The sequence below is a fragment of the Quercus robur genome, chromosome 2, assembly GCF_932294415.1.
Source record: "Quercus robur chromosome 2, dhQueRobu3.1, whole genome shotgun sequence".
Classification (NCBI taxonomy): Eukaryota; Viridiplantae; Streptophyta; class Magnoliopsida; order Fagales; family Fagaceae; genus Quercus; species Quercus robur.
The window spans coordinates 86,884,183-86,899,174 of record NC_065535.1 but is presented as its reverse complement, the minus strand read 5'-3'; the positions used below and the strand labels follow the sequence as shown (position 1 = coordinate 86,899,174).

The 14,992-nt window shown below is 33.9% G+C and overlaps 3 protein-coding genes and 1 long non-coding RNA gene across 26 annotated transcripts in view; 1 reads left to right on the top strand and 3 right to left on the bottom strand.

The window, feature by feature from the left end:
• The window catches only part of LOC126715576 (class V chitinase-like), an 87,680-nt gene that overhangs the window by 13,940 nt on the left and 58,748 nt on the right, over positions 1-14,992 (top strand). The gene's annotated exons all lie outside the window — the stretch shown is intronic.
• Positions 1-14,992, bottom strand: part of LOC126715577 (uncharacterized) — a 55,433-nt gene that overhangs the window by 32,316 nt on the left and 8,125 nt on the right. For 2 of the 21 annotated variants that reach the window (XM_050416240.1, XM_050416238.1), the window contains exon 1: positions 199-408. The exons of 13 other annotated variants lie outside the window; for them this stretch is intronic. In XM_050416240.1, coding sequence (XP_050272197.1) covers positions 199-393 — 195 coding nt within the window. In that variant the 5' untranslated portion in view covers positions 394-408. Of the gene's footprint in view, positions 1-27; positions 128-198; positions 409-14,992 lie in introns of those variants that run through there. 6 more of the 21 variants (XM_050416253.1, XM_050416248.1, XM_050416260.1 and 3 more) reach the window with 4 other exon arrangements.
• On the bottom strand, positions 2,952-14,209 carry LOC126716145 (class V chitinase-like). The gene is made up of 2 exons (XM_050417174.1): positions 13,533-14,209; positions 2,952-3,162 (listed from the first exon to the last, which is right to left on the bottom strand). Exons 1-2 carry the CDS (start codon positions 14,150-14,152, stop codon positions 2,952-2,954), a joined length of 831 nt encoding a protein of 276 aa, XP_050273131.1. The 5' UTR covers positions 14,153-14,209.
• Positions 12,182-13,526, bottom strand: LOC126715580 (uncharacterized). Its single transcript, XR_007651877.1, has 2 exons — positions 13,069-13,526; positions 12,182-12,329 (listed from the first exon to the last, which is right to left on the bottom strand). It is a non-coding gene; the product is annotated as an uncharacterized LOC126715580 (long non-coding RNA).

Sequence of the window (14,992 nt, the reverse complement as noted above, 5' to 3'; positions counted from 1 at the left end):
AGTAAAAACAGAGCGGTTAAGAGATACCTGAAGAAATTGAAGTGCCTTTGTATCTTCTTGTAGATTCCAATCATTACGCTTCAAAAACCCCAAATTTTCATTAAAAAAAAAAAAAAAAACCGTTATTTTACACGGAGCTAGGGTTTCTGAATTTACATAAAGAGAAATGAGAGAGAGAGAGAGAGAGAGAGAGCTCACGATGTCTCCGATGACTGCGATTCGAGCAGAAGTGGCCATGGGAGGGCGTGAAAGGTTGGAGGAAGCGGAATTGGAAGGAGAAGGACCGGAGAGACAGCACAAAGTGGGCGCGTGTACCAACGTCCTTAACATAGGTAACTTCTTTGGTTTTCTCTTACTCGCTCTCACACGCGCTAATAATAGTGTCAGTACCATTTGCAATCAATTTGGTGTTTACATTCTTAGTGAAGCCAATTTAGTCGATGTTATTTTTAACTTACAATCAAATCATTTTTTTCTTTGCATTTTCCAGCACTTTATTGGCAACCATACACAAAAACATAAATCAAATTTACCAATCTCTAACTTTAGTAGGCGTATATATCAACTCAGCAATCAAAACAAATCTATAATTGTACCCAAAATGACTGTAATTTTGAAAATAATAATAACCAAATCAACTGTAAATTGAAAATAACATGGACCAATTTGACTATTACCAAAATGTAAGGACCAAATTGACTGCAAGTGAAAGTAACACAGACCAAATTGACTACTATCCAAATTTAGGAGCCAAATTGACAAAGAGTAGTGACCACAAAATGTAGAAACTAAAATAGTATTTTTGCCTAATATTTTTAAACAAAATACAAATCTCATATGCCATAAAATAAAGTAAATTACAGATGTCCATAGAAGGACTATGATAAACAACAAAACCATGGCTTAGGTTAGGTCTTTTCCTAGCCATGTCATATGCGCATTGGTTTGCCTCACGACTCTCACAAAAGTGGTGCTTTATCTTCACATGTACAAGATTTGATTGAGGAGGTTACTGCAATCCATAATAAGAGTGGTGTGATGTAAGTTACTAACATGAGTTCCAGCAACCCAATAAAAACTACCTTCACATCAATCCATTCTATTAGTGTGAAACCCTTCAAACGTCTCTTATATTTTTTTATTGGATAAGAATTTTGAAAATCTAACAATTGGATTGCATGTTCTTATTATATTATTGTTGAGGGTTCTTTTTACGTTTCTTGTACCTTAGACACGTGTCTTGATGTTATTGGACAACGCTTAGTCTAGGCTTTTTCTAAGAAGGAAGTTGGGCTTGGCGCTCTGCTGAATGAGCTCCAAAGTACCATTTTGTCGCTACTAGTTTGTGTACAAACGTTGAGTTCAAGTCCAAGGGAAGACGCTGCAAAGTGGGCTTATCCTCTATTTATGCCGCGGAAGGAACTTTTCTCCAGTTTCCACCACAGGACTGACTTTTCTGCTGTTAGGACATATTTGTTTCACATGTTAGGAACATATGTCATTAATTTATGTAATTGACTAATTTTTTGACAAAACGCACTTTACTTGTATTTGGGTAGATCTAGGATGTGTTTAATACTTCAAGAAACCTTGTTTCAAGATCAAGTGTTGAAGCCATGCAAGTCTGTCTAAGATTCATGCTGAGAAAGTGCATGTCATTAAAACTCGACAGCTAGCATCTATCAAGCTTTAAGAGTTGTTCTAGCCCCGTGGCTCAACAGCAGCTCGACAAATAGCTATCTGTCGAGGTTTATGAAAAACAGAGTTTCAGTTTTGTTTTGACTCCAATCAGTGATTATGTGTTTGGGCTTTCTTTTCTCACAACCCTAGACATATAAAAAGATTATTTTAAGGGCTGTTAAAGGTGACACAAGTTGCACAAGTGTTGAGCAAAGTTTGTTCAAGCAAATTGTGACCGGAGATAAGATTTGCCTTAGTTCATATTTCTTGTGAAAAAGTTGCTGTGTTTGTGCATTGTTGAGTTTTGTGACCAAGCATCTTCTCGATCTTCATCATTTAGATGAACTGAATAACTTTGCAACTAACAACCTTCTCTAGTTGGTGATTGAAGTCACGTACTGGATTCGCGCAATTGGTTAGTCACGTACTCGGAGCCGTGCATTACAAGGAGAGATTGTCACTACAGAATAAGTCCAATTGGGTATTGTGGTAAGGGTTCAACAGTAGGTTGGTATAAAGTATTGAGATTTCCTTACTTGAAACCGCTTGTTTTGATAATAGTGGATTCTCGGGAGTGGTGACTTTAAAATCACTCGGTTGGGTTTTTGCCGTGTTGGCTTTCCTCATTCGTAAACAAATCACTGTGTCAATTTATTTTCCGCTGCACTTAGTTTAATTGGTGATTTGTTTGTGCAACCATGCATTTGCATGTTAATTTAATTAATTAATAAGCTTGGCTAATTAATCAATTAATTCATCACAAATGGTCAATTCGTATTTAGTCTATCAAGTGGTATTAGAGCAGGCACACTTTGATTATGTTTTAATCTTTACTATGTTGATCCATTGACCCCTATTTGTCATGGATAGAGGACGGTCTTTAATTATACCTCTTTTATTTGATGGCATTAACTATGCATACTGCAAAGTACGCATGAGAGCTTTCTTGCAGTCTTTAGATGAGAAAGTGTGGCACAAGTTGAAGTATATATATGATTAAATGATTAAATTCATACGAACCTGCTTGAGAAAGAACGAAATTCGGGTCCTGACCAAGCTGCCACGCAAAGTAGCCAAGCAATCCATTTCCCTTAGCATATGTGACCTAGGTAGAAATACTTTGCGTATCATCATAACCAATCCATGTCGTCCCGGAATAGCAATAGTCTGTAACAAACGTGGAATTATACACTGTTGTGGCACTATTCTGGGATATGAAATTGTTGATTTGGCTATAAGCTATTGCCCCAGTTGAGGATATAGCAGCTCCATTAGCCGGTGCGAATTCCATTGTCATCAGCATTTACTAGAGTCCATGCATAGCCAAAAAATGGAACACCGAGTTCCAACTTATCGGCTGAAACACCAGCTTGAATCCAAGCTGTGATGCCACTATCTCCGCTAACTTGGCTTGTTGGATTGTACAACGCAGCAGGAGGTCCAGTCACATTTGGTGACCAACCAGGTGCAATAAAGTCATAGGTCATAACATTGATCCAGTCCAAGCTGTTTGATATATCCTGAATTGGATAAGTCAAACCGTCATAGTTTGAAGAGTAATAGAAAGCTGCAACCAGGAGCAATGGTGTATTGCCAGAGCTTGTGGCCTCACTAGCCACTGCAGCTCTCCACTCGTCTAGAAGTAAACCAAGGTTGGTAAATTCAGTAGCTGTAGAAGGATACTCCCAGTCAAGGTCAAGGCCATAAAAGTTGTAAGACCTTGCTAGTTGTATAGAGGAATCTATGAATGATTTGCGGATACTAGCTTGGCTAGCCATTGAAGCAAAACTTTGGGCTATAACATCTCCTCCCCTTCCACCGATGGATAAGAGGGTTTGAACTGAAGGGTTTGCTTGTTGCACAGTGGTGGTGAAGGTTGAGAACTGGGCTAAGTTTGAGGAAGAAATGGAAACTTGGTATGTGGTTGGGTCAAGATCGGCAAAGGCACAAAATAGATGGGTGAAGAGTGTGGAATCTATGCCGGAAACAGACAATCCTGTGCCTGAAAACCAGTATGCGGCTTTGACTTCAGTTTGTCCTGCAGAGAATTGTAGTTGGAGAAGGAAAAGGAGAGTGGAAAAAATATAGAGAAGGGTTTTGGAAGCCATTGAAAGGAATGTAGCTAGCTAGTAGTACTGGTCTTATTGGATAATATCGCCTGGTAGCGTGGAGATATATATATGTATTTGTAACATGAGTAAAATTTGGTTGGATCCAAGTACGTACGTGGGACGTCGCTTTTTCTCTTTTTATTTCTCGGAGTTTTTTATATGATTGCTTTATGGATGAAATGTTTATTGTAAGCAAATTACGTATAAGATTGCGTGGTTAAACTGTAGACTCAACGACTTTGAAACTTTCTGAAGTAGTTGATGGGGCACACAGATTGCAGAGCTCCGAAAATGAAAGGTAATTCAATTTACTGTTGATGCCATGTCGGTGTAGTCTTATAAATATATTATGAGTAACATATATTAGTTTATCAAAAAAAAAGAGTAACGTATATTAGGGAATGAGACAATATTTTCAACAACAAATCTTAAGCGGTCAGTTGATATTGATTGTTATCAGTGGATAACAAGGTAATTTAAAAATTGTGGATTCAAATTAGAAGTACTAATAACAACTTATTACCTATAATTTAATTTAAGATGTGGATTCAAATTAGTAGTAGCGGCCCCCGGAATTTTGTCCAGGGTGTTCTTATTCCACTTTGAAAAAATTTCAGGTCATTTCAGGTCATTTCGGTCTATTTCGAATGTTTCAAGACGTTTCAGTAAATACTAGCTGAAATTCAAGATTTGGTCAGCATGAAGTTTATGCTTAAAAAAAAAAAAAATTGTTCTTAAAACCAAAACAAATTTGCATTCTGTACACTGAAAAACATCAAAAGGAAAAAAAAATGAAATGAAATGAAATGAAAAAAGGTACCTGAACAATAAACTATAAATTCATTTGAAATATTAATAAAATTATTAATTATTGGTTTTAGTTGTTTCATAAATTTGTTTGTCTTTTATAAATTATAATTTGTTGTATTGTTATTTCATTAATTATTAAATTATTAATTGTTATTTAGCCTAACATAATTTAATTTGTTTGTTTTTTATAATATATTAGTTAATTAAATTATTAATTATTGGTGTTTAGTTGTTTCATTAATTTTTTTTTAACTACTGCAATCTAAAAAAAATTCTATATAAATTAATATATCTAATTACATTTCAAAATTTTACCTCTTTTATTCAAATTATTTTAAGGTAATTTCACAACTCAATAAAAAAAAAATTAAAAAGCATGATAAGCCTTCTATATAGGAGTGGTTAAAAAGAAAAAGAATAAAAAACTATAAACAATTTTCAAAGAAATTAAAACAAAAATCAAAAAAGTAAAAGAGTGGCAGATAAACCACGTTGGTTTGTCTGCCCATTAGTAACTTTTGTAAAAAATAAATAAATAAATATATAAAAGAAGCATTTAATAAGAAGTAGAAATTGGGTAGGTGTGACACAGCGAAAAGTTGTCTTGAGTCTTGACCTCTTGTCCTTTGGGTTTCTCTGCTAACATTTTGTTTAGGAACCTAGACTAGAAATGCCAAAAGAAAGAGAGTAACAACGAGGAAGAGAAGAAAACTGAAGAAGCTACTATGTGTTGGCAGCGAGCTCATCTAATGAGGCTCATCAACAACAGCACTTTACGCATATTTGTATCAGGGAAGTCAATACCATACCAAAGGTTGTACCGGTTTAGCCAGCGAAACGATATATTTTTGGTACCAATCAATACTGGTATACCGTTTCAGAATTACCACTAATATATATATATATATATATATATATATAAAATTTTAAAATGATAAATTTATGTCACTCATCTAATCAATAACAACAATAATAATATATACTTTAGGGAAACCAACAAGTTCATCTCAAAAAAAAAAAAAAAAAAAAAAAAAAAAAAAAAAAAAACCTAAATATATTTTGGTGTGTACCATTGTAGTTATATAATATAAAAATATATATATCCTTCTACGTGACCGTGGGTGGATGAGTACTAGAGTGGCAAGTTATTGTTTATCTCTAGCTCACATATCAGCCTATTTATTAATAAAAATATAAAACTAGTGAATGACAATACTATAGTTGAAAATTTGAAATAAAAGATGTAATTGAAATTTCAAACTTGTTTTAAATATCAATGTCTACACATGTGGTGTTAGTACACACAAAATAAGACTACAAGAACCACACAAAACAAAAGGACCAAGGGAGTGCAGCTGTAGTTTAAACAACAGATAAGAAGAAGAGGAAAAAGAAAAAGAAAAAAAAGAAGAGAGGTGAACAAACAAAACTAAAGGAGGAAGACGGGGGGATACCCAGCTAAATGTTAACAACGACCAACAAAGTGGTGTTGGGCCTGAAGGTGGCGTGAGCCATTCGGAAATTCTATGTTTTTTTTTTTTTTTCGAAAACGTTTGGGTTGGGCCTATTGGGTATTTGTTTAGGATTGTTTTTGGGCTTTTTTTTTTTTTTTGGGCTTTCTCTATTACAATTTTTTTTTTTTCAAATTCTCTGTTACAATTTTTTCTTTTTCTTTTTTAGATTTTAATTCAAAATTTGTTTGGCATAAAAATTTTGAGGGTGTTCCTAATATTGCTCGAGGGTGTTCCTTTTTTTTTTTTTAAAGGGTAAACAAATAAAAAAATTTAAATTATTATATATAATAAAAAAAAAATCAAGTCAAGGTGTTTCTGGGAACACTCTGGACTCTGAGTGGCGCCGCCACTGCAAATTAGAACTAATAACAACTTACCACATATAATTTACTCGTTACGATAGCGATAGTCTACAAGAACAAGACTCAACTTAATTAAACTTAATTATCCAAAGGCAAGAAGATGGATCAAGAGAATGAGCTCAGCCTCTAGTAACAATCAATCGCTTTCTTTATGTTATCTTTCACCCTTAACAACTTGAAATTATAAAACGTGTACTAAACTATAATACACCGTCAAAAATTAGGATTATTTTAGTTTTAACTCATAATATTTAAAAAATCAAATTTGAACCTCTAATCTTATGTAGTGTTTTGAAATAAACTCGTTCATCCATGCTCAATGCAGATGTGTCCAATTAAGTCAATTTAAGTGTCGAGTCTTAAAATCTTGTTTTAGCCCAAGTCTCTCTCTCTCTCCATTGACCATGAAGAAAAAAGAGAAAGTAGGCCGAACTAGGGAGAAGCTTGTGGCGAAGGGAGGTATATAGTCTATAGCCACTATACAAGTTACCATAACTGTTTAGATTACCTCTTTTATATATTTCTCACAGCAAGTATGAGAATAAATGGGATCATAATTTGCTCACCTTTTACCACCTAGCCTTAAAAAAATGTAAATCTCTTGTCACAAATAAATAAAATCCTTTAATTATACCCAAAAAAGAGAAAAAATGGGATGGGTTAAAGTTACACCTTGAAAGCTCACTAGTCATCTAATTACTAGAGCTAATTAAGACCCCCCAAATTTTAAAATATGGCTTAATTAGTTTTAAGCTACACTTAAACAATGTGGTGGAATATAGAAGATAGGAAAACTAATCAATCGAAGCTATCATCATGTGCATACATAACATAATTGACAAACAATTAAAAGCACAAGGAGTAGGGGAAAAAGAGTGCAAACACAAGATAACACGTGATGTGTTATTGAAGAAGAAAACCGAAGAACTCAACGAAAAATCCTCTCTGTAGTCAAACAAGCTAAAATAATCCACTAGCAAATCAGTTGGAGTACATGAATACACAAAGTCTCTCCAAGCCTTAGCTACCCAAAATACTTGATCTTTCCGAGCTCCAACTATCAACAAACTTCACCGAGTCTTGTCTTCGCTAGCTTTCCAAACCCTGTAATTATGTCTAATTGCACCTACCAAGAATTGGTATGAACCCAATACTTCTCAAATGCATCAAAACAGCTCTCTACACTAATAATATGTGTGGATTGTGATTGGACTATGTTCCTTTCATAGGATATGAAAATTGAGACGGAAAATAATGAAGAAAACTAAGAGAAATGTGTAGAGAATTGATGAATGACAATCTCTAACTCTCAAATGGATTTCTAGGGTTTTCTCTCTGAAAATTTTCTTGCAATTTTGTGGGAATGAGGATATCTATATATAGTGTGTGGGTGAAGGAAGGGAAGAGACACACCAAAATCCAGCTATGAGACCATTGTGCGAGTCACTCGTGAGTTAGCTAAGTCGCGAGAATATCTGACACAACAAATATTTGAACTTCATGCATGTGCTCCTCACGTGACCTTTCACAAGTTGAAGTAGTCATGAAACAATCATGAGCAAGCTGCGAAATATCCTATCTTGAGCAATTCTTCACCAAAAAGAAAACTAAACCCATTACAATTAATCCCACATGAATACAGGTAAATGATTGAAAGAATTACAATCAAATTGGCACGAAATTAAAGCCAATAAAACTAACATGGAAAATCACAACTTAACACACATTATGTAACTTAAAGCAATAATACATCACTCAATATTTTTTTATTGGATGCGAATTTTGACAATCCGCTGGTAGATTACATTTTCTTCTTATATTCTCTATACTTGCAAAATTTCAAGATAATAAAAAATCAACAACTATGTCATCAAACAAATTTTTAAAATTCAAGTTTTTATATTTTAAAATTATGCATAAAAAATGAGTTTGTGGATCAAATAGTAAATAATATATTATTTGCTTAGCATACATGTCAACAACATAGAAAACATACAATTCAATTGTAATATTTCCAAATTATTGATGTAATAAAAATTTATTAAGTGGTGTAACGTTGTTTAAAGTTATGATAATCTTTTATTAAGTGGTGTACCTTGTTTAAAAATAACATAGACTAAATTAATTGCTACCAAACTATAGAGATCAAATAGATTCCAAAATGTAAGAACCAATATGATATTTTTGCCTAAATATAAATATCTCCTTTTACCAACAAAAAAGAAAAGTAAAAACAAGAGTAAAATCGTGAAAATGAGCTACAAGCCTACACCTACAAATAGTACTAAGACAATTAGCGCATGTGCGCGGGAGTAAGAGAAATCCAAAGAAGCTCATCTATGTTAAGGATGTTGCTACATGCGCCTACTTTGTGCTATCTCTTCGGTTCCTCAATCTCCCTCCAATTCCAATTCCTCCAACCTTTCACACCCTTCTATGGCCACTTCTGCTTGAATCGCAATCGTCAGAGACATCGTCAGTTCTCTCTCTGAAATTTGTTTTTAAATGAATTTAGAAACCCTAACTCTGTGCAAAATGACAATTTTTTTTTCTTTTTTGAATATAAATTTGGGGGTTTTGAAGCATAATGATTGGAATCTACAAGAAGATACAAAAACACTTCAATTTTTGCAAGTATATCTCTCTCACTCTTTCTACTTTGAAAAATATACTTATTTCTTTCTGTAATTTGCTTCTTCTTCTTTTTTAGTATTTCATATTGTTGAAATTAAACTGACATAAAAATAGTATTTATTAAAATGAGGGGTTTGTAATGTTTAGTAATGGATTAAAGTTCTTAGTTTTGAACAATTTAAATAAACTTGAATTGTGATTTAAGCTATGAACCTAAATTGGAAGCTTTGAGAAACAATGAGTAGCTGGTGGTTAGTGTTGAAACCTTCGTTAGAGTTTTATATAGGGAGAAAAAATTGAGTGGTAATTTAGTAAGGATTTATGGTATTGAACTCATATTTTTGTTAATATATAATCTCAGTAGTGAATTACATGAACAACTTGTTGAGCAACTATGTAGATGGAATTTAATTAACTACTGCTAATTGTTTATAATTACATGGTGAAGAAGTGAATTATGTTAATTAACTTATAAATACAACCAGAGAGAGAGAGAGAGAGAGAGAGAGAGAGAGAGAGAGAGAGAGAGAGAGAGAGAGAGAGAGAGAGAGAGAGAGAGAGAGAGAGAGAGAGAGAGAGAGATTTTAGTTAACCCAATTCTTCTGTGCTTTGGATTAATAGTAAAAAAAGGATATGTTAATTGAGAAAGTAAAATGAAGTATGACCTCGAATAAAATAGAATGGTAGACAAAAATACATATGGCTAACCCTTACTAATCTATTGAGGGTCAATAAACGAATCCCATAAAATTTGGGACTGAGACTTGATTATTGTTGTTGTATTAATGGTAAACTTAGATTTCCCCATATAACCTCTTTGTTTATGGTAGTTGTTAAGCTTTACATGGTGTAAATTTATATGGATATTTTGCCAATTACATACTTATTGAAATACAAGTTGTATGTTGAGTTTTTGAGAAATGAACCAAAGAATTGCTTATTTACCATATCCCATTTGTATATGTGGCAACTCCTTATTGGCTTCATTTTGTTTCTTCTCGTGTGTTGTCAAATGCCTCCTGTTAAGGAGAAGGTATTTGGTATTAAATGATACCGTGTCAGTAATATCAAAATCCAGTAAGTTTAAAACATGTCAGCAAACAAATAACTACCCCACTAATAAATGGAAGACATGTGTTAATGGGTAGTTATTTTTACACACATATCTCTCAATTATTAAGTTTTGATACGAATGACGTGATATTATTTAATATAAAATATTTTTTCCTGGTTAAAGAAGCTTATCTCTTTGCCTTGGCCCTTTGGGTTCTCTCTCTCTCTCTCTCTCTCTCTCTCTCTCTCTCTCTCTCTCTCTCTCTCTCTCTCTCTCTCTCTCTCTCTCTCTCTCTCTCTCTCTCTCTCTCTCTCTCTCGATAGTTTTGACCTCAGTTCACTCGTCAGAGTATTAGTAATCATTGACATCGTAACCATTGACCATCTCCAATCACCGCACTACAGTCTTAGTACTCAATTATAGATCATTCTCTTTACACACACATATATATAGTGGCGGGTTGATTCTTAACCCAAACCTGCTCAACCTGTGATCACCATGTACTACTTACATCTAGGTAAAAAAATTTAAAAATTTGTACTTCAAAAAAGTGCAATTGAAAACCATTAAAAAAAATCACCTTAATATGGGCCAAACTAAACTAAAATTGCTAAAATCTATACCTCAGATGGTGATATGCATTGATAATAGCTTAATTTTGCATATTTATATCATTGCTATAAAGCATTATCATACTTATTTTGAGGTAATTCATGCATTTCATATTTGGTTTTGGAATAATGCTAAATAATCAATTTTGTACTTAATTGGATTTTATTGCGTGAATTTGTCTTTTGTAGGAGAATGGAATTAAACAAGTGGATTTGTGTAAAAAAGAAAGCTAATGGACTTTACTTTTACAAGGGCCATGATGAAGTTAAAGAAGACCAACCCAATTAAATTTAAATAAAATTGGAGCAAGGAATCAAAGGAAATTTGCACTAAATCCAAGTCCAATTCGGATTAGGATTCCAGACTGCACATCAGTTAGTATTTTTGGCATAACTTTTGGCTCAGAAGTCCAATTGAGATGATTCAAGTTGGGCTGGAACGTTAACTTAAAGGGATACAATTTGTAGTTTTCCAAAAGTCCGAATTAAGACATTAAATGGGCCAAAATTATCGGTTAAGTGAAGCCTAAAAATCTAGGATTTTCTCCAAACAGAAATTCAACCTGTAATAGGATTCTTTGACCTATTTAAAGGCTCTTTAGGGCAAAATTCGGAAAGGCTAGTGCTAGCGCTGAGGGCTGAATGCATAGGATGAAACCTTGTTAACGATTATCAGTAATATTTATGTAATTTGATTTTTCCTACAATAATTGTTCTTTAATGATATAAATTGTTCTTGCTTCATATCAATTGACTAAAATGAGATTCTAGATATGAGTTCAATCATGTTTTTCTCATGATTTAGGATTTATCTTAATTAATTGAATGCTTGGATTATTAATTCTTGATTATAAAATTGGATATCGTTTATGATTTGTCTATCAATGGATACAATTTATGATTTGATTTTTAGAATTGGATATATCTTGTGATTTTTTTGCTACGGATACAATTGATGATTTGATTTTATACTTAAGAAGCGAAGAAGAACATGTTTTTAATTTTTAAAATAAGGATTTTAATGAGAATATTTTCCATGATAGCAAGATTGATTTCTAGATTATCATGTAGTGAGTTGGGAAAAATTAATGATCATAAATATATGCTAATATGACTTACAAGGCGAATTCCAAAACCTTAATTCCTTTCTCTTGATTGTTTACATCTCTTTATTGCTTTATATCTTTTGCTTAGTTTAATTACTTGCTTAATTTTATTATTTGATTAGTTTATTTAATTGCAAACAATCAATTTTTATTAAACTAGATTATGATTAATTTGGTTAAGATTTGATTTAATTTTGCTACGTTCATTCAGGTCCCTGTGGATTCGACCTCATTCCTGTCAAATTATACTTCGGTACGGTTCATACACTTGTAAGTACTTTAAAATTTCACAATAGATGGACATCATAAACATCATTGCTTAAATTTCTCATTGGCCTTTATGCATATAACATGCTAACATACTGGATAGTATTGGCCTTATTGTGAATAATATAGCCTTTTACATCTGATCTCTTAATTCTAAGCTCGCTCCCCATGCACTTGAAGCTGTAACAAGAGTAAGAATTACACATTAGAAGTAAGAACATCAAAGGATAAAAATGGACAAGACAAACAAGAATATTAATAATCATCAATCAAAGATGCCATGTATGTGAACGTGCAGACAAGGGCAAAATTTGCCAAATAGTATAATTCTGGAAACATTTTAGGTGGATGGCATGCGTTCAAAGTTAATTAGTTAATTGGACTCTTTTTTGAAGTCGAGTACAGCAAAATTGACTTTTAGTGGAAGTCGAGTTTACTATACTCGACTTCCTACCGAAAACGGATTAAAAAAAAAAAGAGGAAAAAACGATTTTGGCTGAAAGACAAGTTTACTATAATCGATTTAATTTCCAAAAAAATAATCCAACTAACTAATTAACTTTGAACGCATGTCATCCACCTAAAATTTTTCTAGAATTATACTGTTTGGCAAATTTTGCATGCAGATAAGTATAAAAGTTCAAGAGTTCAAACAAACACCACGTTGATTGTCGCTATTATCTACTATATTCTTCAGCTTTCTCCCACCCTTGTCTAATTAGACCCCCAAAACTATTTAAACCAAATATTATAAAGTTCCCACTAGTCTTTTTTTTTTTCATTGATTGAAACATTAAAGAGCAACATGGTTGCAACTTGCATCTCATAAATCAGCCAGATTTTTATTGCTTGGGTCTTGACAAAATTTAAATGCACGAGTTGAAGTATATAGTATATAAATGATTAAACTCATACGAACCTGCTTCAGAAAGAACGAAATTTGGGTCCTGACCAATCTGCCACGCAAAGTAGCCAAGCAATCCAGTTCCCTTAGCATATGTAACCTTGGTAGATGTACTATTCGTATCATCGTAACCAATCCATGTCGTCCCAGAATAGCAATAGTTTGTAACAAACGTGGAATTATACACTGTTGTGGCACTATTCTGGGATATGAAATCCAAGATTTGGCTATAAGCTATTGACCCACCTGGGGATATAGCAGCTCCATTAGCCGGAGCAAATATTCCATTGTCATCAGCATTTACTAGAGTCCATGCGTAGCCATAAAATGGAAGACCGAGTACCAATTTACTGGCAGAAACACCAGCTTGAATCCAGGCTGTGATGCCACTATCTCCGCTAACTGGGCTTGTTGGATTGTACAACGCAGCAGGGGGTCCAGTCACAGTTTGTGACCAACCAGGTGCAATAAAGTCATAGGCCATAACATTGACCCAGTCCAAGCTGTTCGATATATCCTGAATTGGATAAGTCAAACCGTTACGGTTTGAAGAGTAATAGAAAGCTGCAACCAGAAGCAATGTTGTATTGCCAGAGCTTGTGGCCTCACTAGCCACTGCAGCTCTCCACTCGTCTAGAAGTAAACCAAGGTTGGTAAATTCAGTAGCTGAAGAAGGGTACTCCCAGTCAAGGTCAAGGCCATAAAAGTTGTAAGACCTTGCTAGTTGTATAGAGGAATTTATGAATGATGCGCGAGTACTTGCTTCGCTAGCCATAGCAGCAAAAGTTGTGGCACTAGCGCCTGCTCCACCAATGGATAAGAGGGTTTGAACTGAAGGGTTTTTCTGTTGCACAGTGGTGGTGAAGGTTGAGAACTCGGCTAAGTTTGAGGAAGAAATGGAAACTTGGTATGTGGTTGGGTCAAGATCGGCAAAGGCACAAAATAGATGGGTGAAGAGTGTGGAATCTATGCCTGAAACAGACAACCCTGAGCCAGGATACCAGTATGCGGCTTTCACTTCAGTTTGTCCGGCAGAGAATTGTAGTTGGAGAAGGAAAAGGAGAGTGGAAAAAATATAGGGAAGGGATTTGGAAGCCATTGAAGGAATGGAGCTAGTAGTACCGGTCCTATTGGATAATATTTCTCGGTAGCACGGAGATATATATATATATATATTTTTATGTGAGTCCAATCTGGCTAGATCCAAGTACGTGGCTTTTTTGTCTTTTTATTTTTCAGATAGTTTTTTATATAATTGCTCCATGGATGAAATGTTTTATGTAAGCAAATCATGTATAAGATTGCGTGTTTGAACTTCCAAGTTGAACTTTATGATATGTTTGGTTAGGGTGAAAAAAGAAATGATGAAAAATAATGAGAGAAAACTATAATAAAAAATAGCATTTTTTACTGTTTGGTTCAAGAGAGAAAACAAGAGAGATAGAAAATGAGGAGGAAAATTTTCCCTCTGAGTCCATATTTTTTTATCCTCCCAATTTGGGAGAAAAAGTGTTGAATGATATACTTTACACAAATACCCTCACTATATTTATCTCACCTACCCTTTACTTTATTCATCTTATTTAATGAGTGTAAATTTGTTGCCACGTTTTTGCTGCCCACGTTCTTCATGGATGAAATGTTTTATGTAAGCAAATCATGTATAAGATTGCGTGTTTGAACTTCCAAGTTGAACTTTATGGTATGTTTGGTTGGAGTGAAAACAGGAAGGATGAAAAATAGGAAGAGAAAAATAGGATGGAAAATAGCATTTTCTACTATTTGATTTAGGAGAGAAAACAAGAGAGATAGAAAATGGGGAGGAAAATTTTCCCTCTGAGCCCATATTTTTTTATCCTCCCAATTTGGAAGGAAAAAATGCTAAATGATGTACTTTACACAAATACCCTCACTTTATTTATCTCACCTACCCCTCCCT